The sequence below is a fragment of the Pteropus medius genome, unplaced genomic scaffold (genome assembly GCF_902729225.1).
Source record: "Pteropus medius unplaced genomic scaffold, Ma_sr-lr_union100, whole genome shotgun sequence".
NCBI classification, from domain to species: domain Eukaryota; kingdom Metazoa; phylum Chordata; class Mammalia; order Chiroptera; family Pteropodidae; genus Pteropus; species Pteropus medius.
The window spans coordinates 4,177,877-4,205,801 of record NW_024341894.1 but is presented as its reverse complement, the minus strand read 5'-3'; the positions used below and the strand labels follow the sequence as shown (position 1 = coordinate 4,205,801).

Sequence of the window (27,925 nt, the reverse complement as noted above, 5' to 3'; positions counted from 1 at the left end):
TGCCTCGGCTTGACAGGCAAGTCCTTGTCCTTTGCTGAGCCTGTCTCCTTATCTGAACAGTGAGCCTGAAACATCTCTGAAGCTCTGGCAGTGCTGAACGTCTAGACCTGCTGGTGACGTTCAAACTTGGCCCCTTGTGCTGGGGACAGCAGTCACCAAACTTCCATTTCATTCAGACCAGCTAGGTAGGCAGGCTGATGTGTGCTTGGTGAAGGCGCTGAAATTTGAAACTCATATCATAGCTGGATCCCTTGCACCTCCTTCAGTAGATGGAAGTCATACCTTTCATGCAGCTTGTGGGATTCCTTTATTTCTTTCATCCACGTTTAACCATAGAGTGGTAGTGGGTGGGTGGGAAAGGAAGGAGAACTGAATAACGGCAACCTCACAGCCTTGTGAGAGGGTCTGCCCTGAATGCATGGGCAGGGACAAGATAGTGTGTGTGTGTGTGTGTGTGTGGAGCGGGGGGTATCTTTGGAAGCAGTGTTGATGACCAGTCAGGCCCCATGTCTCCTGATAAGTCAGGATTTGCCTTCTGTAGGAGCAGGGTGAAGCTAGACCACATAGAGCCAAAACACTGGCTATGGAGCTTACCAGTCCAGGCTCAAGAGGCTCCTCTGCTGTGTGACCTTGGGCAAGTTTCTTTCCTTCTCTGAGCCTCCCTTTCCCCACATGTTAAATGCCTCAGGAAGTGGCACTGACCAGATAATTGGGAGAGCCCTTTTTACACTACTAGGTGCTGAGTGCCTGAGGGGTTAACACTGACTTGCCATCACTGGGATGCTGTAGGCAGAAGGGAGAGCCTGGTTGTTGGGTCAACATTTGAGGCTACCATTGTGGAGTCTGAACATGAGGACTTGCTGCACCTTCCTGCAGGTAGACTCTTGGGGCAAAGAAAACCCTCTGCCCCATTGACTGCCTCAGCCCTGAGCTGGGGGCCCTGTCTCCCTCCCTCCCCAGGACTTGTCATACCACACATGCCCAGGAGACACACCAGCAGGTAAGCACTGCCCCCCTCAGAGACCCTCTGTGGTATATATATATTTAAAAAAAAGGGATAAGAATATATATTAAATGACTATTTTATTTACACACCCTATTCATAAATAATTGAATCCTCTTTTTGACTGCACAATGATTCCTTGAAGATCTAATGATTACACTGAATGACTAAAAATGGATTAGTGGGCTTACATCTTTGTGTGACAATGTTCTCTCACGTATGTGCTCACACTCACACACACAGACGCGCACATGCACACCAGAGGGGAGGCAGGACTCCTGGGGCCTTCTGGGCTCTCAGAGCACCAGCATTTGGCTCCCAGCACCAGTGGGGCCCTGGTGGGAAAACTGTGCCCCATACACAGGTGTGAATTCGTGACAGCTGGAGAACAAAGAGCTGCGACCCAGGGAGTTCCTGCCCCGCCCCTCGGAGCTGCTCTCCTTTGTTCATTCGGGAAGGCATCTCTTTGGATTTGCAAATATTTTAATTCACAGAAACTCGAGGAAGGGGTGGGGGTGGGGGCTGGGGTGGCATGTAGGCCATCCCTCTGTCTTTGTCCAGGCCTTCTCCAGCCCCCGCAGTGGCAACAGCATTCTAGAGACATGCAGTGGTGTGCTAGTACCATACACACGACACAAACTGGACAGGGCTGGCAACAGCGGCCATGGGCTCCGGCTCCTCCAAGTCTGGGCCCTGTCCCAGAGCAGGGCGGGGCTGGTCCACTCACAGGGTCCGCACTGCCACAGGGTAGAGGAGGGACAAGTGCTCGGCCCCTTTGATGGGCAGCTTTCTGGTGGTGTAGTAGTGGATAACTTCTGGGACACTGTCGAAGGGTGGGCTGTTCTGACCCAGAATGTACTTCTCTTTGGTTTTGGCCAGTTTCATGTGCATAAAGCCCTGGCTGCTCCTGTGAACAAAACACAGAGGTTATTAAGATCTGCAGAATGACAAAAGCCAAAGCAGTCATGCTACTCAGGATGAGCGGAAGGAGGGCTGAGGAGCAGGAAAGCAATTTCCTAGAGAGCCAGTCAATTTTGCTCTGAACAAGGCCATGTCATGTATCCACACTCATTACCTCAGAGAACTATCCCTCTGGCCAAATCCTGCTAAGATGCAAAGATTCCTTGTTGCCTCAGGCAGAAGCAGCCAGGAGTCGCACCTCTCCAAGCCAGGACCAGGGCCCAGGATCAGCCAAAATGCAGCTGCACCTAGGAGCTTCCCTGGTCCCAGTACGGGACCAGGAATGAACAGAAAACAATGCTGCAAGTTGTCATTCGGCCTCAAGAGCTTGGCCCCTCTTCCTATTACTGATGCAGTCAAGTATTTCAGTCTTGCCTGGAAGGTGCAAAGTATTAAGTCCCTGATGCCTTGACAGGTGGGCAAAGCTGAGGTCATCACCCCCAGCTTACAGGTGAGAAACGAAGTGTGGCAGGGATGACAGGTGACCTGTTTTCCAAAAACGGATGCTCACCTTTCAGTAATATGGAACTGTCACTGGGAAGGAGCTGCCCAGCTGGGAACTACATTTCCCAGCCTCCCTGTAGCCGTTGTAGCCATCTGACTAGTTTTAGCCAATGGAATAAGGGCAAACTGTGAGCTCTTCCCCAGTGCTGTCCCTGTGTGGGCACTCTCCTCTCTTCCTCCCTCTACTCAGTAAAACCTCCTTCTCCAAGGCACAGCCTGCGTGTTTCCTCTGCCCACATTGAGGTTCAACCTGTGATAGAGGATCATGCTTCTATTAGCATTTGGCTTCTTACTATTTTCCCCCGAGAGCTCCACAGAACAGGGCCCTGTCTTTATGCCTACCATGCCCAGCATCTGCCGAAAAGGGCACTGGGAAGGTTCCTCGGTGATCAGAGCAGAGCCCTGTGCTCCATGACCCTTGTAGCCGGCCAACTGCACTAGCATGCTGGATGGGCCACAGCTCACAGACAGCAAAGGCCATGGTGCTTCCGCCTGGTCCTGGACGGCCTTGTCCACCTCCTACCCAGGGCTCTGGCCACATTGGATCACTCACCCCTCTGTCAATTTGCCTTTGCCCAGGCTGCCCTTTTCCTGTCCACTCCACTCCAAGCCTTGCCCTTTATGATTTTGCTGCCACACCTGTGGGTGCTGTGCTGTGGTTTCCAAAGCAGTCTAACTTACTGTTTGTCACTTAGTGAGAAAGCTGGGGCTCTAACCTTCTGCTACCATCTCCAGAGCCTGTCTGTGGGCACAGGTAACTTATGGTCAACCCCCCTGAAATCAAGGCCCACCCCCAGCAAGGCTGAAAGCTACATGTGGGCACAGGTCTGTAGCCTTTTTGAGTTCCACATCTTCTGGTTTTGGCTTTTCCTACAGGGGTACTGATGAGCTTAAACACACTTCCCTGAGTCAGGACTGGACTCCCCTTGCTTACCAGCACCTGCTCTATTAATGCGTCAATTTGGACTCCAGAACCATTTTCAAATGGGCAGAGCAAATGCTTAATGAAGTGCAAGCACTGAGCAATATATCTGCTCATAATAATGTATTTAGAGATGTCACCCTCGGCTTAAAGGAAATCGTTTGGAGAGCAATTATGTTTCAAGAGAGAATAATTCCTGTAAAGAACTGAAATTTAAATCAAGATTTTTTAAGGCTGACAATGTTCTAATTACAGAGCCTGTGGCAAGCTCTGCTCCTCAGTAAAGGGTCATTTCATTGGAGAATTGCCTCAACATATCTGAGAAGCAGGAGGAGCACTTGCTTAAACTATTAGGAAGGAAATGGTGTGTGCACTAAGTGAAAAATGTACAACTCCATTTGAGCGAAGACTAAAGCCACCCACCACACTGGAGAGATTGCCGATTTTGGCCGGCCAGGAAAGAAGTGTACTTGCTTGAATGAAGCACTGAAATGGTGTAGCTAAGAAAACTGGGAATAGTTAAAAACGCTTTGAGCTCTTGGAGGCCACGGGCTCAGCTTTGCCTGGAGAAAGGATGGGTATGGGGTGAGCAGGGGCTGGGGCTGCAGGTGAGTGCAGCTCAGGTAAGGAGGGGAGTGGCCTCGGGCACACCTCATGTCTTCCTGAGTCCATTGGAGTCATGTTTTGGGGTGCCAGAGCATCAGGATTTACGATTCTCACAGATCTAGAGCTCGGGGTGCAAAGCGTAGGACGTGTAAGACAGGATCGCAGCAGCTAGCTGTGAGCCTTGTCTGAATGCTAAAGCCCTGCTGGTACGGAAGGTATGAAGTTGCAGGGGCAGCTGATTTAAATTTTAAGGAGGTTAAAGAAAATAACTCATATGGGTTAACAGGACATTTTTTTACTGGTTGTTCTTAAAACATCCAGCAAGGGCCAGGCCGGGGTGGCAACAGCTGACAGAGCCGGAGGTGGAAACTGAAGCTCCTCTGTTCCCAGGCCACAGGGTCAAAATGGTCACCCGGTATTAGAAACATCACACTGATGTCCCCACCTCAACAGACATGGGTGGGCAAGGCAGGAAGCCGTCATCATCTCTTGAAGTCTCTCCTGACTCTCCAAGTCTGTTTGTTCCTCTGACACTGTAGTTTAGTACCTGCTAGTTTATAACCCTGAGCCAGGCTGTCCCAAGGGGACAAACCAGTCATGAAGTTCACAGATCAGGGCAGAGAACTCAGGCCCTGTGACCCCATGGTCTGACTATTCCACATCAGAGGGAGAAAGGCCCATGAGCTGGTCCTGATGATGAAAGTCCCCTGCAGGAATAGCCCTTCCCCCTGGGTTCAAGCACCATACTCTGTGGTTCTCTGGACCTTGGACAGTGTGGGCTCTGTTCCTGCCCCCACTGGGTCCATGGCAAGGCTAACTGAGGGCGCTTCTGGGCCTAAGGTCCTGGGTTCCGTGTGCATAAGCACAATCTGCTGCCTGCTCATGAGGGCTTTCTGCAGGAAGGGGCCTGGAGGCAGCCTCGCACCCACCCTCCACTGCTGCCCATGGCCTTCGGGGCGATGTTTCCTGGGTACTTCCTGTGAGCCAGGCCATGTGCTGAGCATGGAGGCTGCGTCGGGGAGGTGGCTGACCCAGGGCCACACAGCGATCCTCCCTGGAGGGCCTTTCCCAGAGCCCAAGCTCCTGACCTCAGCACTGTTCTGCTCCAGGAGAGGGCTCTACTCAGCCCTCCATATTCCACATGAGGCCAGGCAGGGTGGTGGGCAAGAGGCATGAGACACTGAGCAAGTCATTCCTCGACCCTGAGCCTCAGTCACCGAGGCACCTATGCTGCACAGCTGATGGCAAATCAGAGACAGCACTGGCTGACAGTGAAAAGCCATCTCAGGGACTGGTGACGATGTGTCTTGACTGGTGGAGTGGAGCCCCCAGCCACGGAAGCAGGGTGGTGACCACCACATGGGGTTGGCAGGCCCTGAGAGGTGACCAGCCTTTCTTTTTCAGACAATCTGTCAAATCCCAGCTCATTCAAAGGTCAGGTAAAGCTTTGCCAACATCCCCCAATGGATGTGTCATAATAATATCTCCTGATAGGTTACAAGGTCCCCATGAGTTAGATGCCACCAAACAATAGTTGAAGATTTAAAAACAGCTGAAAGGATGGTTTTAATGACTCTCAACTCTACACAGAAGACATCAAGCATAAGAGAAAATGTTAAAATTTCTAGGAAGAACAGGGGGCGCATTAGATAACCAGCATTCACAGGGATGCTATGGCTGCTGCTCTGGAGCTGGAAGCAGCCTGGGGACCACCTCCTCTCACCCTTTTGGGGTACTTTGCAAGAAACTGAGTTCAGAGAGACCAACACTCTGGCTCAAGGCACACAGCAAGGTGGGCTGCAGTTACAGCCAAATCCACGGGCGCCTGCATCCAGGGCCATGCACCTCCCCATCATCACTTCTGGGAAGGCATCAGTCCCTGAGGAGTTCAGACACCACCTGCCAAGCTCCTGTGTCACCCCTGTCTCCTTTGATAGGACATCTTGCGAGAGAGCAAAGTCACAAATAGGGGTGTCTCCAGTGGGTGACGTGTCTAATGAGTCTCGTAAGGCTCGCGGAGGCTGGGGGTGCTGGGGCTGTCAGTGTTCAGATTGCTCATTATCATCACAAAAAGCACCTCCTCATCACCAGGATTATCAATCGTGCCTGGTGTGCCGGGCCTAATAACAGGCCCCACCTCGTCTCATAATCACAGGCTTTAATAAAACATCACTCAGCCCGCAGCTGCTGGCCCGGGCAGGGTGCGAGGCCTCACCTCTCGCTTTTAGACCTAATTGCTTGATGCATATTTCATGAAGAATCCTGGGTAATAGTTATGTTAAATCGCCTCTCTTCATGATGAAATGACTTAAAAATACTTGCATATAATATTTATGTTGGAGAAGGCAAAGAAATTGCCCTCTGGGACTAGCATGTAGGACCCGGTTACAGGAATCCACACACAGAGGTGATCTGTTGTTCACTTCTGAAAGGTGGTTGGGGAGCTGCTCTCTTGACCAAGATGCCCCAGAACATTGTCCCTCGGCTCCAAATCGTCCCCGGCTCCCCACTGCCACTGCCAGATGAATGACACTTGCAGTGCTTGAGCCCCCACTAGGCACCAGGCGCTGAGCTGTTGCTATGTTATCTCATTTAGGCTCACAGAAACGTTGCAAAGTTGGTGTAACTATCATTGTTTACAGATGGGGAAACGGGAGGCTGAGGAAGGTTGTGTGCCTTGTCCCACGGGACACAGTAGGGCCAGGATTTCAGTCTGTCTGACTCTGAAGCCGCGTTCAGTCTGTCTGACTCTGAAGCCACCACTGCAGCCTCATCTTCCCTGCTCAGCCACTCAGCCAGATGAATCCAGGTGTCTAGGTAGGCCTTCAGACTCTCTCCGCACCAAGACATGGCTTCCCTGTAGCTCTGTGAGCTCCTGAGGGCAGGAACCCTGTCTGTTCATCTTGACAAATTCCCAGGCCCTGCCCACTCTGGGGCCCATCAGATCTCTAAGTAGATGCATCTTTTGGTCTAAGTGGACTTCCTCTTATGAAGTCATTTTAATTAAACATTTGACTCCTATATTGTACAAAGATTCCTGAGACCAGATCAGTGGGAGCAGAGAAAGAGACTGTGCATTTGAAATGCACTGTGCAACTGGTTCCAGGATGGTCCACAGCTCACCTGCCCTCCATGAGCACAATGCCAACCAGCGCTCCCTCTCAGAGCCTTGGGAACATCAACCTGTGCTCAGCACGGAGAGGGCATGAGACCAGCCCAATGGGCCCTCTGTCCCCACAGGCGTGCACTCAAGTCAAGGTGAAGATGGGATGGGCATGGACGTTAGTGCTGAATCAATGGGGCAGATAGGCACAGTTCTAGGCCTGGCTCTAATGCTGATCTGCTGTGACCTTGGGCGAGAGAGCTGGCCTGGAGAGGACCATGACAAGATACTTCCGACCTCTGTGGCTACCTAGGGGCCTGCAAAACAGGTAGTTCCTGCCACAATCCTGACCCAATGCTGCCTCTGCAAGCAGAGCTCTCTCGGATTCAAACCATCTGCTGCTCTCCCACCTTGTCTTCGACCGCCAGGGAGATGGGATATTTTGCTGAATATGTCTATAGGGAAAACTCTCCTCATCACATCTATAAGCAAGGTGCAGCCACTCTAGAAACACTGTTTGCCTGCAGAGAAGCTTGCTCTGAGGAGAGCCCCAGGCCTGCTGTGGGAGAGAAATACCCAGATCTCAAGTGATGGGGCTTTCAGGAGATAGGCAGCTAGCTGGTCGACATTTCCCAAGGGCCTACTGTGTGCAGGCTAGCATCTGCTCACGCTGCAAATTGCCAGCACAGGACCTGGAACCCTGAAACACAAAGGTGTACAATAGTGACAGCCACTGCCACCCTTGGTCCATGACTGGACCAACCTGCGGCTTCACAAAGAAGCAGGGACGGCTGGTATTATCTGCAAGATGCCCACTGCGCAGACGAGAAGGGTCAGAGAGAGAAGCAACTTGCCCAGGTCAAAGTGAGAGGATATCAGGGCCAGGGGACCAGCACAGCTGTTCTAGCTGTTGACGGGGTTCTCCAACTATGCAATGCACAGAGTGGAAGTATGAAGGCCCCTTCCAGCTGAGAGGTTCTAGAAGTCAAGGGAGGTGGGGGAAGGGGCTTATGAGGTCACATAGCAAATACCTACATGCCACCCACTGCCTTCCCAAACAGCTTTGTCATAATGACAAGCCAAAGACACATAAGCCAGGTTGTTGCAAACAAACGTCTAACTATAAACGCTGCTGAGCCAAATGACTTGATTTACAACCAAATAATTAGACTTTCAATAAATGCATCAGCAGCGATTAGCCTTCCGGAGATGCCCGGGCATTTCTCAAGCTCTAAGTTGGCGGCTCAGGGTGAGGGCCTTCAGTAAATCATGACAAGAAGCTATCTCCAGGCAGAAAAAAAGCTGGCAGATGCCTCTCCCAGCCAACATGGGAGGCATAAGGCTTGTTTTGTGCCACGCAAAGCAGCAGGTAGGTCAAAATGAACCCATTCTGGAGAAGACTAACAAAAGTGTCAGGAGGATTTTGATGATGAAGGTTGAGAGCAGAGGGAGTGAGCCCCCCATTACTGAGAGTGTAAGTGGGAGGAGAATGATGCTGCGGGGTGCGGGGGACAGGGTCGGGCAGCCCCTCTGTGTGGTGCTCCCATCAGTTCTTGGGCTCAGCCAACTGAAGGGGAAAGGGTGGAGCAAGGGGTGACGTGCGACATGTTTCAGAGCTTTAGGAAGGAGAAAGAGGGTCTAGAGTGTCTACCCAGCCCTTTACCTCTAAAGGAGGATTTTTCCAGAAACATGAAGGCCCTTTTGTGTTTGAGACAGGTGGGATTGCCAGTGGTGGTTGGACTGGAATCAAATATGCGGGTTCAAACTCTGATCCTACTGATGACACTGACTGGGCAAGTTCCCTCTCCTTGGGCCTCGGCATCCTAATCTGGGAAGATGGAGGGGGTCCCTCCAGGGCAGAAGTTCTCAAGCCAATAAGGAACATCCCAGGAGAGTGGGGGGACACCCTAGCACCAGCCAGGAGGGCTGAGGCAGGCCAAGATGGCTAACTAACCCTTACACAGGGAGAAAGGCGGGGCAGCACTGGGTACAGTGGGTCCCAAGCCTGGAGATGGCACAATGACAAACGCGGGCTTTCTAAGGCCTGTGCCAGCGAGATGGACAGAATGCATTTGGGCCCAGGATGGTCTTCCTTCCATAGGACAAGCCCCTCCTAGCCCATACTCTCCAGGGCATACTAGGCAATGTCTGGGTGCTGCTCAACAGCCTACACACATAGGACAACCCCAACAGCACAGAATAATCCAGCCCCAATTTCAGTAGTGCTGAGGTTAAAGTCACATCCTTCACTAGTTGCCAGGACCTCAGCTTCTTCACCTATCAAACGGGAACGACGAGTCTAACTTCACAGAACTTGTGAGAGGTAAGTGAGACGGTCCCTGTGAACGAAGCACGAACACTTGATAAAAGCGGAGTCGTCCAGCTCCTTATTTAAGGGCTTTGGACACAACAACACAGAATTTGCCAAACAGCTTGACAGCAAAGCGCTCCAGCCTGTTCCCATGTACCAAGCCCCCGACCTAACCTCCATCCAGCAGATGTGGAGGATGTGCCGCACGGTGGGGGTGAGCACCAGCTGCCAAGGAGAGGGCTTTGAGGGGCACGATGGCTTTTACAGGCAAAGGGGAGCTGGAAACCTGGAGTCGACCCTGGTGAGGTGGGGAGTGAGGCAGGCTGGACATCTCTGAAAGATGCGAGGGCAAGGGAACCACCGCCTGCAGACCTGGGGTCAACTCAGACCTGGGTGTGAGTCTCTGCCCTGCCACTTGTGAGCTGTACCACTGTGCCTCAGTTTCCTCATCTGTGGAATGGAGCTATCACTGCCCACACATAAGGGCTGTCCTGAGCTCTAAGCCGGACAGGAGCACATTCAGCAAGTGCTGAGGCTCAGGGTTCTGACATGGCGTCGTTTCCACCCACTCTGCAGGAGCCTGTGTACAAGTTGCTGCCCACCTGCTTTGTCCTGCTGGCTTTGCTGGCCAGGCTGAGCACTGAGCGTGTCTCTCCGTCTGTCTGGTCTGTGGTTCATGGCCATGTTGGCAGCTGAGAAGCCATGGATGGCCAGGCAGCCTCCTGGCTGCAGGACCACCTCCTCCAGCTGGGCGGCCCGCCCGGCTGGGGTGAGAGGCCTGGGTTCTGGCCCCAGCTGTCACTGGGTGACAATGGGCAGGGTGTTTGTTTACCTCCCTGCAATCGACTTCTAACATCCAGCAGTATTGCACGATAGTCTTAAAAGCACATTGTTACATCCAGGGGTCCACGTGAAAACAGAACAGAAATGGTGAGGAAGGAGGTTTCTCTGTTTAAAAAATACTGGTCATAGGCAGCCTATAGCATTTATTAAACGCCTACTGTGTGTATTGTTTTGTATTCAACATTTCTGAGGGACAAGACACCAGGCAGAGGCTTTTAAGACGATCTGGCTCCCTGTCCTTATTTTACAGATGACATTGAGGCCCAGAGAGGAGTGGAAGTTTGTTTGAATTCCCCAGTGAATCAGGGGCCAAAATGTCCCCACCCTCACTCTCGTGCCATTAGTAGAAGGGCCATCTTGGGCACTACCAGTAGCCTTTGTCTGCTCTCAGTTGGCAGTGATGGGTTGACAGGTGGAGGGTAGGGAGGGGGAAGGAAGCAGCAATCCCTCCACACCCCAGTTCCCACCCTAACCCTTCAAGCACGGTGTGTGCCCTCACTATCCTCCCCACCAACTCCCGTCCTGGTGGAGGCGGTGAGCTCCTGCTAACTGACCCAGGGCGTCCATTAGTACAGCAAGGAAGGGGACTCACCCACAAAGACAAAGCACCTGATCCAACTTACATGTTTACTTAAAAAACAGTAAAGAAGGGGAGTTCAGAGGGGCCTTTAATATTGCAAGTTACAACAGATTCACCTGCTCAGTGGCTCCGCATCTAACCCGAGGATAGTGTTCTCCTCCCTGGAATTTCAAAGATACACAGTTGACCGTCAGCCACCCAGACAGCCTGGGTGAAGGCCTTTTGCAAATCATAAATGACAGTGGTTCTCAGTGGAAAAACTCTCAACAGTCCTCGGGGATCTGGGCCTTTGTTTCTTCACCTGTGAAACGGGAGCAGTTTATGATGCTCCCGAAAGTCCACTGAAAGCGAGTGGAAAGAGCTCTGGAATGGACACTGGGGACCTGGCCCCAGCCCTGGTTTTCACTCCCTCGGGCTTCAGTGTCCCCATCTCTACAATGAAGGGACAAGAGTAGATGACCACCGAGGTGCCACAAACCTCTAACCCTCTGAAGCTCGGCACATAGGAGATGCTCACATCTAAATGACTATTCAGGTATTAAAAGGACTCACCTTCATTACAGACGCCCCAGAGTCCTGGGGCTGGAAGAGGAAGGAGTACAGGTTTCTCAAAAATAGTGTGTCTTTAAATGTGCTCCAGATGCCCACATCAGAGTCCCTGGGGATTTGGTGGGTCTGTCCCACTTGGCCATCAGCACCCCTATCTAGACATGACTCTACCATCAATGTGGGCTCCCTGAATCTTCGCTGAACTTCCTTCAGGGGTCTCCTGACCTCCTGAGCCCACCTTTAAGAAGCAAAATTGCAAATGCAATTTTGAAAGGTCACTGTCAGCCCTTGATAATCTGTACTCTGGAGGGCAAATCCTCTCATGTTGGGCATTCATTCTGGCAGCTTCTTGACAACCTCTGTCCACAGGGTGGGGAATTTTCTCCAAATTAAATCTCTGGCTCTTTGCTCCCTAATGAAATTGATTTTTGCCTTGATGTACAACAAAGCTTTCATTTTATTATCTGGCTAGGGTTTGACCGCATTAATTATAGTTTTTTATCCAGCATGGCTGCAAGTAATTGAGCTCCAAAAAGTTACTATCGGAACTGATTGTGTTTTAAAAGCGCAACTCCCGCAAAAGTCATGACAGTCAACCCTAGTTTCTTCATAGATTTTTTTTTGGTTCAGATAGGAACAATTCAGGCCATGAAAAAGTATTTTTCTAGCTTGAAAATCTGAACTCAAAATGAGATTATGCTAATATTTGTAGACTGTGAATTGGAAATTTGGGTGTGCCTAGATCACACATTTGTCGCCTGGGTGGTTTTATCATCACTTGGGTCAGAACTCATACATTGCTCCGAGTTTTTAATCATCGTCACTGGCAGAATTCTACCTGCCTCAGAGGACACACTCTGCAGAAGCTTGTTCAAATCCATTTCTAACACCAGCTCCCGGGGACTGCAAAGAGCCCACCTGGCGCTGCGTAAATGCGTTTCTTCCTGGAAGGCCATGTTCAGCCTGGGCGGGGTTCACACCTTTAGTGTCAGGTAGAAGCGATGGGCACATGTCCTGCTCTTTGGCAAGTCGGGTGGTGGGAGGGATGGTGGAAAGGAAGATCTTGGGCTGCAGAGTGCAGGCGCGGCCATAAGTGAGCCCCTGGCCTCTCTGAGCCTTTTCCTTCAGGGTGAAATGAGGATGCCGTGTGGAGCCAGGGAGCTGACAGAGACTTCCCAAGTTTACAAGGCACGTCTCTGTCTATAATAATATTATTGGCCACTTGGTCCAAGGGGGAGCTTATGTGGAGGGGACAATTAAAAACTCAAGTTGGGACCATGGGGACAGGGGACACTGCAAATACCTCTCCTCTAATCCCAAACCTAACCCCATCCTACCTTGTTGTTACTTCCCCCAAAACAATCATCCTTAAAAAGGCCCTGCTCAAATGCCGCCACCTCCATGAAGCCTTCCAGGATGCTCCCAGTCAGACTTTCTTGCTTCCTCCCTCACTTATTCTCTGCCACTCCTCCCTCCATCATAGCACTCACCTACCTGCATGTCCCCTTGCCTAGACCAGAGTCTGATGTGCCTTCATCTCCCCACCTGGCTGAAGGCCTGGTGCAGGATAGGAATACAGCAGTGATGGCCACACTGCTGAATCGTTCATCATCCCTGCCCTGAAAGTCTGCAATGAGAATGTGGCAAACTGGTCCCCAAGCCACCTGGAGCTGTGAGTAGCGTGTGGATTTTCAAAGGGAAAATAATAGTAAAAATAAAAAGATTCTAATTAAAGCATTTCTAATAAGCTGGCTTTGCCAAAAAACCTAATGGTTTCTGATATTCCCATTGGGTAAAGTCATCTTAAAAACAAAAAAACAAAACAAAACAAAAAGCATTAAAAGAGGCAGAAAGCACCCACAGCTGGAAGGAGGATGGCGCTTGCTTACTAGGGAAGCCGCCCAGAAAAGGTCAGGTTTGAGGCACAAAGAACCAGCAGTGGAATGGCCTCTGCCCCAGCACAGTGGAAGGGTGTGCATGCACACCTCTCGGTCTCTGTCTGTCTGTCTTTCTCTCTCTCTCACACACACTCATGCACAGGAAAATATTTTTATAGTTTTAGCATTTCAACTATGAGAATAAAGACAAGAGCTATAAAATCTGACATCCAATTTTCTAAATCTGCCTCAAATACCAAGAACGTCTATGAAGAAAATAGGAGAAGAAAATGCAGTGCTATGAGGCTCAGACGGGACGAGAGCTGAGACATCCAGGCTCCACCAGCCACCTGCCGTGGGACCTTGGGAAGGTCCTTTTGCCTTCCTGTGCCTGTTTCTCCATCTAAAATCCAAGGTCTTGACCCCAATGATTCAAGACCCTTCCTTTGGCTAATGGACCAAAGGGGACCCTGACTGATCCTGTATCTTGGGATTTTACTGGATGAAGCACTTGCTTCAAAACCCACCAAATGCCTCTAGGTGAGGGCTGATCCTATTTCCTCCGGGGGCCTTTGAGTTACTTACCCGGCTATAAGCAAAGTAAGACCACAGATACCTTCCTGGGGTAAGCATAAAGGCTCTGCAAATAACCCCACCTGCATTCCTACAGCCTCTCAGAGTTTACAAACAGCTTTCCCTTCCACTGTGCCCCTGAGCCTTCAGGCCAACAGGCTCACAGACATGAAGCCACTTGCTGGGTAACCCTTAAAGATGGTGGAAGCAGTGGGACTCAGGCTCTGGTCCTCAGGCCACCCTCACCCCGCCCCCCATCTGCATCCTTCTCTATGTTGTTGCCCCTTCACTGATGGCAGATATGAGGTCTGTATTTGTCACCATGGCCTGTCCCTACAATACCCCATATGCCCTCCCCAAGTCCCCAACCAAGCCATTCCCAGATGACTTTTGCAAAAATATTATTAAATGAGTCATATTAACAAGATGTCGGCGATGTGACTGGAAAGAAATGTTTTTCTCATTTGGGGGGACCACCCAGTACTGAATAAGGGAAGCTGTCCCAGGGCACCAGAGGGTTCCTGGCGGCGGAGGGGCAGCTGGAATGCCTCCCCTGGCGGGCGAGCCACACAGGCAGATCCAGGCAGGCTGATAGGAGATAATTAAAAACCAGCTGGTAATGCAATCAGGGAGGCTCAGCCACTGGAGGAGACCAGGGAGCTCCTGGGGAAGCCAAAGGCAACACTGCATGCCTGGCTGGGCCGGGGGCTGGGGGTGGGGGTGAGGGGAACGTAGCAGGTTGGAAAGGGGGACCTCAGTCCATCAACGGGCACACCTGGCACTGCCAGGCTGGCGGGTGCTCTGGAGAGCGGGCCGGGAGTGTGAGTGTGGGCACCTCTTGCGTATGGGTTTTGGGCAGCGGTGGAAAGAGAGCAGGTGAGTTAGGGAGACCGTGTTTTTTCTGGGTCTTTTCGAAACTGACCATTCCAGGTCCACATTGCAACTGGCAGTGCCATCACTCACCCAGCCATTCGGACATCGATGAGGTCCTCGACGCCGTGCTCTTACCCATCGGAGTGGGTGACATCTGTCACATGTTATCCTTCTCACTCCCACTGCCCTAGTCCTTCCCGGAACTGTCACAGCCGCCTCGCCAGCCAGTCCTTCACCCTGATCTGCCTTCCAGACACATCCACGGTCAGGTGGGGCTTCTGAAAACCTCTACCTTGCCAGCTATGGAAGCCACTGCTGTCTCTTCTGAGCTGCCTCAGCCTCCCTCTCTGCCACCAGATCTCGAGACGCTCCCAGCTTCTGCTCTTTGAGGGCTGGACCCAGAGAAGAAGCGGACTCCCACAGCTGGGTCACGCATCTCAACACTGTCACTTCAGAGCCACACAGAGAAAACTGCAATGTTTTCAGGCGCCCACATGTCACCACTGCCCTGGGAAAGGTGCCAGAGAAATGCCTGCCAATGGACTTGTGGCCCAGGTGCTGCTGAGAACATCTGGCTTCATTCAGTCCTGGGGCTACACTATCCAGATGCCTGCTTGGGCCCCGGCGGGGTTCCTAAGACCCAGCTTGAGAGGAAGGGTGGGGGTGTTTCTGCTTGGAGGGGCTCTGGAGGAAGAGGGCACTAGGCTGTGTTAAGATCCCAGATCTTCACTCACTTGCTGTGATAGTGTGAGCCCCAGTTTCTGTATCTGTAAAACTGAACGTGTAATTCCTGCCCTTCTCACCACATCCCACTACAGGGGGAAAGCTTAGTATTTATAAGTACCAGCAACCATGGCAGGCAATCTGAGACAGGTCATCTCACTAAAGCATTTTAGGCCCCAACAGCTCTGAAAACTGCACCTACAATGGGGCATCCCCCCAAATCACGCTGCCCCTTTGATAGCAAAGACGTGGGCACATTCACTGCTCCCCTGCTCTCTGTCTCAGGCTGACTCAAATGCTGAGAAAACAGGGCCCGGCTGGGAACCAGGAGATGGGCAAGCATCTTCCCCTCTCTGGGCCTCAGTTTCTCCACCTGTACGGGGCACTGAGCTAGGTGATCTCATAGGTCTCTTTCTATTCCCTAAGTCCTCAGATTTCTGCTCGGTGGTGTACACAAAGTACTCAGTTCTAGTACTTAGTACTTAAGTACTTAAATGTACCAGAGCTGAAAGCCTGGCTTGCCAAAAAAAAAAAAAAGTTTCCTCATGAACTAAGGAGGAGACTAGACCATGTTGCGGTGAAAATGCGTGTTCATGTATGTAGAAGGGCAGCAGGGCAGTGAAGAAGACGAAAGGAATGCCTGTTGAGGTGGTCGTTGTCTCGAGCTACTGATGAGAGACCAGATCAGAGAGATTAACTGATTTACCCAAGGTCACACAGCCAGGAAGAAGGCAGCCTGGATGTGACTCTAGCTCTCTGTGATTTGGAATCTCAGTCATAGCAATGCAGGATTTCCTTGAGTTGCAGCCTGCATTAACTCTAAAATCTCACCACCATAAAGGAGTGGATGTGGGCGTGGAGACTTCTGGGTTAGACTGGAACTATCCGCAAGGCTCTGGACCACACAAAGCTCTTTCCTCAACAATTGGTGGCTCTCCAAAGTCTATAACAAAGACAGCGAGCTACCACTCACTGACTGAGCACTTACTGCATACCAGGCACATGCTAAGCACTTTATGTATACTGTTTCTTCATTCATACATCTATAAAACCCATTTTATAGTTGAGGAAACTGAGGCCCTGAGTAAGTGCTAGTAAGTGGCAGAATCGGGGTCCAAAAGCCCAAGACAAGAAGTAGGTGGGGTAAAAGGGGTCAAATAAGTGATGAAAGAAAGGAATCTAACTATAGGTGGTGAACACACAACACAATATCTATATGCCTTACTGTTGAACTGTATACCTGAAACTTAGTGGATTTCGCTAACCAATGTAACCATTAAAAAAAAAAAAAAAAAAGCCCCAGCAAACTGATCCAGAGCCTGTGTCTTCGGATGCACAGAGCTGCCTCTATTCTGGGAGGTGGTGATGGGACATATTGGAAACTGGATTAGAAAGCAGGAAGCGTCCTCTCTGCCTGGGATGCTTTTCTCAGCATGGGCTGCCCCTCCCCCTGCCCTCCCCCATTCTGCCTCCATCATCCTCGTTCTCCAAAGACCATGTCAGAGCACCCCCTCTCCACAGGCAGAACTGACTCCCCCTCTCAAGCCCCTGCCATCTCCTGCTATCACTGTCTGCCTAGTTTTAAAGTTAGCTACCCTGTCCAGTCTGCTGACTCTTCCTCTCTTTCTTCTGAATTCCCCTTCCTCCAGCTCTCACAACCACCTGGTAGCTCAGAGAGGTACAAGATGAAAGGATCAGGGGTGCGGTCAGCCAGGAACCCAAGGACCCTCTCCTCAGAGCTGGGCAGTGTCCTGGCTGCACACACCTGCCTTCCATGAAGCCTTGGCTTCAGGGGCAGGGCTAAGGAAAAGGGCCACTGATGGTGGAAGTCCAGGCATTCTGGGGCTGAAGGTCATCTTGTGCAGGGAACTCCTGCTGGGGAGGCCACAGGGTGGTCCGAGGGACCACCCTCGGGGCTCCCCACAGGAGTGGGTAGCCATGATGAAGCAAAGCGTTTGGAGCCTCAGATGTTGAACCAACAAAGGGTACTTAGAAGGTAGAAGGAAGTGAAGTCTGTGCTCCCTGCTGATGGACCAAAGGCAAGCGGCCTTTTCTCATCTCCCCCACCCCCTGCAAACCTTTATTATTTCTTGCTTCTGGCTGTCAGCAGTAACAAACTAAGATTAATCATTCACCCGCCGGCCCAGACCCAGACGTGCCTACTGTTTGAAAACTCTCTCCTTTGCTACATAAATCAATAAGGGGAGAGAAGAAAAACAGCTCTAACAGAAATGTGCCCCAGCACCCCCGGAATATAGCCCATCGGCTGCACCCTCCACTGGAGCCCCAGGAAGCTGAGTGAAGACTGACTGCCTAGCAGTCAGCACAAACCCACAGCTCTAAGCAGGAACCAGCTGGGCGTATTAAGTAATTCAGATAAATTGTGCCGCCCCCTCCTCCCCTACTTGAAGAAGGAAATGGGGACTTCCCACCATCCTTAGGACCTAGGGGAATGGCACCTCATCCTAATCCCAGAGCCCTTAACCTGGAAGCAAATCAAACCCCAGACAGTCATTCTACGGGCATAGGGAGAAGACGCTCACCTGTCATCCAGTTGCAGATACTGCCAGACACACCCTTGGCGTTCTTGACCCAATGCTCTGTCCACTCTGCTGTCTCCCTGGCAATTGCTAAAGGCTCTGGGAAAACTGGGAGGAGCAGAGACTGGCATGTACCAAGCACCTGCTATGGGTGGGGCAAACCTGCCAAGCTACATTACGGTCCTTCAGTAACTGTGGGGATTGGTTCCAGGACCCACCATGGATACCAAAATCCAAGGATGCTCAAGTCTCTTATATAAAATGACACAGTATTTGTTTATAATCTATGCAATCCTCTAATTGTAAATCATCTCTAGATTACTTATAATACCTAATACAATGTAAATGCTATGTAAATAGTTGTTACATTGTATTGTTTAGGAAATAATGACAAGAAAAAAGGCCTGTGCATATGTTCAGTAAAGAAACCAGCACAGGCCTAACTGCACAGTATACGTCAGCATTAACATACTTTTTTTTCTATTTTCTGTGGTTGGTTGAATCCATGGATCTGAAACCTGTGGATACAGAAGGCTGACTGTATATCTCTTACATCAGCTTTATGAGAGTGGTCTACATGGTTTTCCAGGTGATGACTGGGGAGGTAAACCTGCTTTTACATAGCAGGTAAAATATGGAGCCAGGATTTGAACCCAGGTATCTCTGACTGCAGAGCCCATGTTTTTCCCTCTGCCCTGGATCTCTCCCTGGAATGCCTGCCTACATGTTGCCTCTTCATCACCTTTTTAAAGGCTGCATAATCTTCCACTGGATGTATATACCATGTTTTCTTTATCCACTCATCCAGACACGAGTCAGCAAAACTAACATCATGTCTTTCTTCATCTTTCATTCTCTAGCAAGAAGCACTTATATGCCTCACACTAGCTACATTTCAAGTGTTACAGTTCATTTCAAGCCGTCGACAGTTGCCGGAAATCAGGACTGTGTTAGCTCGAGCGGCATGTTTGTGGGCACATGGGGGAAGGAGGCAGAAGTGGTGTTCCTTCCTTGACAGCACATGTGGGGCACCCTGGTTCACTAATGGTTCTAGAATACAGCTCTGATGACCTGAGCACACCCTGCTTAAAACCTTTACGATGCCCCTTGCTGTACAGGCTGGAGCCCCAGTTCCTCAGCCTGGCAACTAGGGCTGCACCTCTCCTTGGCTCCCATGAGTCTTCATTGTTGTTTTTATACGAGCTGTGAACTTCTCTGCCTCTGGGCCATTCCCTCTGCCTGAGATGCCCTCTCTGCCTTGCCCATCCTTCATATACCCCCTCTTCTGGTCCTTCCCCCTCCTTCATGGCCCTGAGTACTTTCTGCCTTGGGTAGCCCTAAACACATTGCTCCTCAACTTAAGATGGGGTTATGTTCTGAAAACCTGTTGTAAGTTGAAAATATCGTAAATTGAAAATGCATTGGATACTACGCTGTAGGATATTGGTTCTTCACCCTCATGATCAAGCACGTGCATGGGAGCTGTGGCTCACTGCTGATGTCCAGCATCACGAGAGTATTGTACTGCATTATCACTACCCTGAGGACTTATCAAAATTCAAAATTTGAAGTACGATTTCTACTGAATGTATGTTGATTTTGCAGCAAGCATTATAAGCTGGGAACCACCCATATATGAATTACAGGAGTAAAATCTCTCTTCCTCTCCAGCTATGAAATCCTGGAGGACTGGAGCCCAGTAAATAACTGATAGTGAATAAGACATAACTTATGGGGGCCAGGGAAGACTCCTGAATGGTCAAGCCTGAGTTGCAGCCTGATGGAAACAGGTCAGAACCCAGAAGTATCTCCTGAGGTCAGAATCTGGGCTATGTTTGCAAGAATGCTGTACAGTTTTGCCTCCAGGGATTTGGAAAGCTGAAGGCCCTTTTGTGAGGGCTCCTTGAGGCTACTCTCTCCACTGGGATTGGGACTCTCACTGCTGAAAGAGGGCTGGGGCTGGGCCCTTGTCAAAGGAGAAGTGACATCCCTGCTGAGGCCTCAGAAGTGCCTGCCTGCCTTCACCAGGGATGGGCCCAATGTAGGCTGACGCCACCCAGAGCATGGGGAGTGAGGCTCTGGCACTCACCTTGCCGCCCTGCCCTGCAGCTGCAAGCCCTCCAGTCTTTGAAGTCCTGTTTCCCTCATCTTTTCCAGATTTCTTTTCAAAAACTCACGGAACTAGAACTTGCAAACAGTCATTCGTAGTCCAAAGTGCCCGAAGAACATTTTTAATGAGATTTTTTAAGACTTTTCATCTTTTTTTCCCCCTACTGCCTGCCTTTCCAGACAGGAAACTATTAGAGTGTGATGTTTCCATGCCAACTTCTAAAGGCTCAACTCTTTGCTTCCCCAAGGCTGGAGTGAATGTACCCAGGGTCAGTGGTTGGTTCCAGGGCCAGTGTGTCTGCTGGCAGCCAAGAGGGGGCCTAAGGGCCTGCCGCCCTGTCAGGTCAGGCTGCAGATGGGGAAGAGGGGGAGTTCTGCGAGGAGGAGGGGACAAAGGCAGAGTTCAAAAGCAATTAGGCAGGATCTTGGTAGGACTGCTTCACAGGTGGGGGATGTCCACCTCGGAGACAACTCTGAGAGGCAATGGGGTGGAGCATGGGTATAGTGACCTTTGGTGGAGGGACACATGGGGGGCACCTTGGGCTGGTGCAGGGAGATCTGTCTGGTCCCCACAGTGGGAAGTCGTCACCATCTCTATTGTCAGTGTGGTCAACTGTCAGCTGGGGACCCTTAAGTCACTCCCACTGGGAATTCTCATTGGGTCTGTCTTTCGCACCCATGAAGCAAAGGCACTGGACCTGCCAGGCTGCTTCCAGGTTTGAAGGACATCTGAGGACAGACTCAGTGTTTGGGACAGGGTGGGGAGACACTGAGAGTCTGCTGCCTCTACCCTATGAAGAGGAGGAAGATGTGATCCCTGCTTTCTAAAAGGACATGCCGGGAGGCGTGGGGCAGGTAGAAGTGGGGTTTAAGCATAGTACCTGAGCACGGACCCTGCACCTCAGTATCCCCATCGCTAAGAATTGAGGCTCCATTCCTCTGTGGGGTACAAGCCCGTCCAAGGCTCTTCTGCACCTCCAGAGTTTTGCCTGGGCTGCCTCCTCCACCTGGGATCCCACCAGCCATCCATGCCTGGGGAACATCTACCTTCTCTTCAAGGCTCAAGTACACCTCCTCCCTGTAGCTTCTACAGACCCTCCGTGGCAGGGACTGCCCACCGCCCCATGTGAGGCTCTCGGTGCAGACCTACATGCAAAGAGGCCTGGGCTGAATGTGCCAGACAGTGAGCGCCACAGTCCGGGTTGGGCTGTTCTCACCTCGGCTCTTTCTGCTGCCCTGCCTGGTGCCTGGTACGGAGGGCTCTCACAACTGTCTGCCGAGAGAAGGATAGGAAGGGTGGAGGGCCCTGTTCTCTGAGGCCAGACTCCCCCAAGTCCTTTCTCCACTCCAGAGTACTCTCAACAGCAGGACCCAGAGTTTACAAGAAAACATAGCTGGAATTCCAGTGTCAATCTGCACCATGCTTCTGACAACGCCTTGCATGGGGAATGCCACTCCCCATCCTGCCCCCGCCAGGCGGGCCTCAGGAATCTGAGATCTCACCATTCACATGGTGGATGGCAAAGCTGGCATTTGCCCCAAGCAGCTGGGACGTTCAGTCCCAGTTCCATTGGTGGTCAAGGTAATTAATGCCAGGTGTCACTCCCTGGCTAGAAGCCAGACTGGTCATCGGGAATTGGGGCTGCTTTGGGAAGCAAGCCCACCTCCCCATAGTTGGCTGCCCTGCCTAGCCACAGGATAGCCTAGCCCACATCTCCCTGATTTTGGGCTTCTGCAAGGGAAAGATGACCAGGTAAGAACACTCCTCTGGCCTTTGAGATCTAATGGCTCTAGACAAGCATGCAAAACTAAACCCTCCTCCCTCCAGTATCTGTGGGCAGAGACCAGTCATCTAAACTATGCTAAACAGCGGATTTTCTTATCCCAGGTCTTGGCACAGGCTACTGGGCCATACCATCAGTCTCCTCCACCTCCTCCCTGAACACCAGGGATGAAAAAGGAATTATGCTCTTGGGACTGATGGAAACATTCTTCTGGAGATCCATCTGTGAGGTGGCATTGGGCCTGTTTGAATAACAGCAGGCACGCTGCACAAGGGTATTATTGGTAGGACTCCTTCTGCGACTGGTTCAAGATTCCTCATGTGCTCCCATGTTGGTACCTCTGCCCTGACATGTCCTGGGTACTCGGGAGGCTGCTGTTCCCTAGCGGGCAGGGCTGCGTTGGGGTCACCATGGGGCCCCAGTGTTCAGGGCCTTGGCACTTCCTCAGTTAATAAACAGGAAGCTCAGAGAGGAATAGCCAGGCCTGGCATGGAGCACACGACCCACCCTCCTTGATGCATTCAATCAGTCCTTTTGGGAAGACCCCTCTGGCCAGGCCCCAGACGACAGGATTCCTGGAGGAATGAGATTCCCTGAAGAACTCAGAGGCTGCCAGTGTGATGATTGCTGTACCAAGGAAGCCCAGGGGTGGGCAGGCTGCTTGGGTCAGTAGGGAAGGCTGGGGACAAGGGAGTCCCCACTCTGATGTCACTGGCTTCCTTTACCTCTCCGATCCCAGAAGAGAGTGAATCACCTTGCAATGCACCTTGAGGTGGGAAGGTGGAGATCTAGAAGCATCACTCATGGGCATCTGGGTTGCTAGGTTACCACAACAGCGAGGGAGGGCGAGAGTCTGCACGGAGCAGAGGAAAGTTGAGGAACTCTGGCTCCTATTAGCAGGGCCAGCAGTGTACACCTGTTCCCCACCACGGCCCTCTCCTCAATCCAATGAGAGCCCTTTCTCTGGCTTTGGCCACCTCCCAGCTCAGTAGTGGTTTAGCATATTGAATTTTCCTCGGCTGCAATCACTGAACTGATTCTTTAAGCCGTAGGGTCTGATGGCAGACAATAAAGTATATTGGTGCTGGTTGTTCCAAGTGCCCTCTCAGCTGGTTAGAAATTCCCTCCATGTCCTCCTGGCAAGTGATCGTCCCAGTCCCTGGTTGCACACCCTCAGTGATGAGATTCTCACTACCTCCTGAGGCAGCTTTAGATCACTCTAATTCTTCTCAGCTCTGACTGATAGAAATTTCACTGAGCTAGGACCTACTGCCCATAACCCCCCACCTGGGAGTCTCCAACCACACCTGTGCCTCCTGCCCAGCTAGTCCTTCAAAGATTGGTGGTTCCCACCATGTCAGTACACATCTCCCTTCACCAGGTGGACTTCCAGGGCCTCTTGTTTCCTGCCCAAACTGCTCTGCAGTTTGTCATTGTCCTTCTCAGGGCAGAGCCCAGCAGATCGGATGGGGTTGGTACCGAACAGAGAACGCAGGCCAATCTCTGTCCTTGGCTGCGCTGATCCCACCGTCTACGTGTCCAGCCTACACAGGGAGCTCCTGACATCAGCATCCCAGCAGGCCCTCTCTCCATCACATGGCCTCCGATAACAGTGAATGGAGTGGAGAGGAAGCAGAGAAGGCGTCACTGTTCCTGGTGGTGGTCTGTGCTGGCCGAAGGGCCTGGGTCTTTTTACCCCAGCTCTGTCACTAACTCTCTGTCTGTCCTTGGGAAGTCCTTCCTCTGTCTGGGCCTCAGTTTTCCTATCTGTATAAAAGGTTTTAAACAACATGTTGGGGCCCATCAAGTAGACAGCACTGACTAAATCAAAAAGCTTGCTTCTTATTTCAGGGCTGCCTATCTCATCAGCAATGCCTCCTGTGTCAGAAAGATCTGACAGGTTTCACAGCAGCCACAGGTGCTACCCCCAGCAGGGTTCTTCCTGGCTCTTCCCAGTGTTCCTCACAACCTCTGTGAGACCCTTAAAAATCAGACCTGCCCGAACAGCAACCTAGAACACAGGAAAGGTCATTTGTCATAGTGGTAGCGGGGCAAACTGGCCAGTCAAACAGTTGGTCTTGAGTCCTGGCCCTACCCCTTGTGCCAGCCATATCCCCTCTCTGTGCCTCTGTTTCCTCATCCGCAAATTGGGAACACTATGTTTCTTATCAAAGGACTGTTGTGAGGTTTGAGAGAGGGATGAGGTATGCTAAGAGCTTCCTATAGGCCCTGGCTCATGGCAGATGTGAAAGCTATTCTTGGTTATTTAATATAAATCCTAGGAAGAGGCCCCTCCTTTTCTGGGGAGGCAGAATAGAACATAAAGACTCCTCTGTATCCCAGGAGAGTGAGATCAAATTGAAAAACCAAGGCTTGAAATAACTTGCGCTGGCAAGTTTCCCGGGGGGACACCGGAGGGTCTTTCGCCGCAGAGGAGAGAGCCGGCCACGCTGCCCTCGAGGCTGCGAGGAGGCCGTCGGGGTGACGAGGCTGTACTCACTTCAGGGACAGGGAGTAGTCGTGCTTGCTGGTCTGGCTATTCCGGACAAGGTAACTACACTCCTTGCAGAGTCGTAGCAGGTTCTCGGCGTCTCCTCTGCTGATGGCTCCGTGATACCATCTGGGGAGAAGAGACAGGGTCAAAACCCCAGAACAGGACCCCCACAAGCTGACACCCTGAAATCTGCTCCTCAAAGGGCAGCTGTCACATCTCAGGTCTCCTCATTACAAGGCAGGCGCGTGTGTGCGCGTTCAGTAATTCTATAGGTACCAAGCGCCTGCCAGATCCTCGGGATCCTGGGGAGAGGACAGTGAACAGACCCGCAGTCTCCTCCCTCCCAGGGCTGACATTCTAGTGGAGGTGATATGGAGGAACACAGCAGCGCTCTGTGGTTTGGAGTTCGCAATAGGGACTGCCATTTTAAGCAGTGGCCAGGGAAGCCTTCCAGAAAGTGACATTTTAGCATGAGCGTGAAGGAAGTGAGAGAGAAAGCCACAAAGGATAGAGGCTGGAAAAGAGCATTCTGGCAGAGGGAAGGGCAGCAAAGGCAGAGGCCCGAGGCAGGAGTGCCTGCTGTGTTTTAGAAAGAACAAAAATGCCAGCGTGGCTGGAGTGTGGCAAAGGGGAGGGGTTGGCAGTGAGGCCCAAAGCAGGGCCAAGTCAGGGGGCCTTGTGTGCAATTTGAGGACTCTTGTTTTCTCCATCTGAGTGACTCTAAAGCCATCAGTGGGTGCTGACAGGAGGGATATGTGCTGATACTCTGACATCTGCAGGACAAATGGGTGGTGCTCATCACTCAGGAGGGTGGCCACCCCAATGTTCCTGCTGAGTGAATCTGGCACTGACTAGGCACGTCAGAATCCCGGCATCACTGGTTTGGGACACTACACGGTGAGCAGCAGAATCAGAAGTGAGGGGTGCAGTGGCAGATAGCCTGACTAAGGCCCTTGATTGCAGGACAAAAGGGGACTAGTGACTGGAAAAGTTGAAGGTAAAAATTAAGTAGAAGAGGGAAGATCATAAGACAGCAGCCAGTGGCTATACTCAGAACACATTTCTATTTACATTACGGTCTCTGAGGGATGAGGTCAGTGGGAAGGTGGTGAGAGATGGGGCCAGAAGAAGAACTAGAGGTGCCAGATGGTGAGGCTAGATCACACTTTGGCCACAGAGGCACTTATGGCTCTGCCACTGTCCAGCCAGGTGATCTGATGCAAGAGGCTTAATCCAGCTGTGCCTATGAAGTTAGGAATATTCCGCCCGTTTTAGGGTTAACGACTAAATGGGATAATGCATAAAAGGGCTTATATAGAGCCTGGGGTGGGGTAAGTTTCAATGATTGGCAGCTATGATCATCAGCAGAAAGAGGCTGAACTTGCAGACAGCCACGGGTAAGTTCTCCAACTATCATTATTTCAGGCTGCATTTTAAATTACCAGGTTTTAGTGGGATGCCACCTCCTGGTCCCAGCCCTACAAACAGCACCTCTGAGCGTTCAGTTACAGATATTCTGCTTAGAGAAACACGTCACACTGCTTTTCACTGTGTACTTTCTGCCATTCACAAGGCAGCATTCTGAACAGTTAGCAGCAGTGGTGATGATGTAATTATAATCTAAAAAGTATCGCCGTCCAATGGGCATGTGACCGAGTCACTGACCACCCAGGAGTTGACCATTCACGCACGGGTCAGCCTCGGGGCTGGACATCTGAAGGGCAGCCCAGAGAAGAGGTAGGGGAGTGTGCAGACCACAGACCCACCTTCCTTTTTACAAACTTACACAAAAATGGAGAGGAACATGAAGTTAGGGACTGCATGGACTGCCATAATTAAGACACTTTCAGAGGCGTGAAGGCTCAAGGTTTGCTTTAGAAAGGATACATGACTGTCATTGGGAGAAATAGTTAGATAAGGATGAAGCTGATTTTAGAAACAAGAGTTAACAGATTTGGCAAGGTTGTTTTCTGGGAAATTTCACCTGTGTAACACACCCCCAGTGAGCTGATAAAAAACATTGTTTTATTAGGAAAACAAGTTCCAGCCATTTGAAGCAGAGCTGTCCTCAGGGAAAGGCCTGGAAGGGGTCTCTGGGGACGTGCTGCCTGCCATCTGCCCCTCCCTGAGCACAGGAGCAAACAGGCTCTAAGAGGTGGTGACGGTCAGGCCTCCCAGGGGGCTTTCCTTGGTGGGTAAACAGGAAAAGCTGCTGGTTCCTTCCCCGGCTGCTCCAGCTGCTCCACACGGAGAAAAAGGCAGGGAACTGGGAGGGGGATAGCCACTGGTCGGCCTGTCAGCAGGAGGCTGGCCACCAGCAAGCTCTTCCCGGACTGAAGAGAGAATCCAGACAGGAGGCCATCTAGGGGATGTGCTGGACTTTGTGGAGCTGGCCCATCAGGCCAGAACCATGAAGATTAAGACTCAACCATCACCATCCGGCCCATCCTATATCCATTAGCTCATCCAATGTTTGCTCACCACTTACTCCATCCTTGATCTCATGGGGCTCATGCAGGGAGATGGAGAGTCAATAGATAGATTCAGGAAACGATTTCAGATAGTGATGAGTGCTATGTAGGAATACTGCGTTTCCGATAAGGCAGTGATGGGGGTGGGGAGGTGCCTACTTTAGGAATGGAGGCTCTAGAGAAGATGACATCTGACCCGAGACGCTGCGTCGTGAAAAGAAGCCAGTCTTGTAAAGAGGAACAGCAAGTGCAAAGGTCCTGAAGTAGGAATGAGCTCAGGGTGTTCGCAGAGCAGAAAGGTGGCAAGGATGGTCTGGGAATGTGACCCTGGGGAGTGGTATAGGTTGAGGGTGGAGCAGGAGATGGGGCCCAGTTCTCTGAGGCCTTGTGGGCCAAGGGAAGTCTGATTACATTCTAAGTATAGTGGAGGGCAATGAGAGTTCTAAACAGAGATATTTCTTGCTCTGGATGATCTTACAAAAGGTCATGCAGGCTGCCCTGAAGAAGGCCCAGAGGGGAAGTAAAGCTGGATACAAGTTAGTAGCTTTCTGCAGTGGTCCCGATGGGAGGTGGCCGTAGAGATGAGAGGAACAGATGGATATGGGCTGTATTTTGGATGGAGAACTGGCAGAACTTAGTGATGCATTAGATGCTGGTATAAGGCAAAAGAAAAGACTCATGAGGACTCCAGGTTTGTGGCTTGAGTAACGAGGTGGATGTGGTACCATCTATGGAGGTGGGGAAGCTAGCGGAAGAGCAAGCGTCTAGAAGCTTAGGAGCCCAGTTCTGAACATGTTAAATTTGAGATGCCCATTCGTCAGCCAAGTGGAGATGTGAAGAAAGTAGCTAGATACTCAGGAGTTCTGAGAGAAGTGTGGGCTGAGGATGCGCACTGGCGAATCACCACCAGCATCCTGAGGAGACTGCCCAGGGAGAGCACGTGGTTGGAAACTGAGCACTGGAGAGTCCAACCTTTAGGTCAAACTGAGGGGAGGAGCCAGCAGCAGGGAGGCAGGAGAAAAACCCGGAGCACAGGTCTGCGAAGGAGGGAGCTATCTACTGTGCTGACTGCCATAGAGGACAGAGGAAGTCACCTGGTG

The 27,925-nt window shown here is 51.3% G+C and overlaps 1 protein-coding gene across 1 annotated transcript in view; it reads right to left on the bottom strand.

Annotated features, from left to right (window-relative positions):
- Positions 1-1,066: 1,066 nt before the first annotated feature.
- Positions 1,067-27,925, bottom strand: part of SHB (SH2 domain containing adaptor protein B) — a 128,264-nt gene continuing 101,405 nt past the window's right edge. Inside the window, exons 5-6 of the mRNA XM_039856322.1 lie at positions 24,361-24,480; positions 1,067-1,910 (exon numbers count right to left, since the gene is read on the bottom strand). Coding sequence (XP_039712256.1) covers positions 1,727-1,910; positions 24,361-24,480 — 304 coding nt within the window. The 3' untranslated portion in view covers positions 1,067-1,726. The remainder of the gene's footprint in view (positions 1,911-24,360; positions 24,481-27,925) is intronic.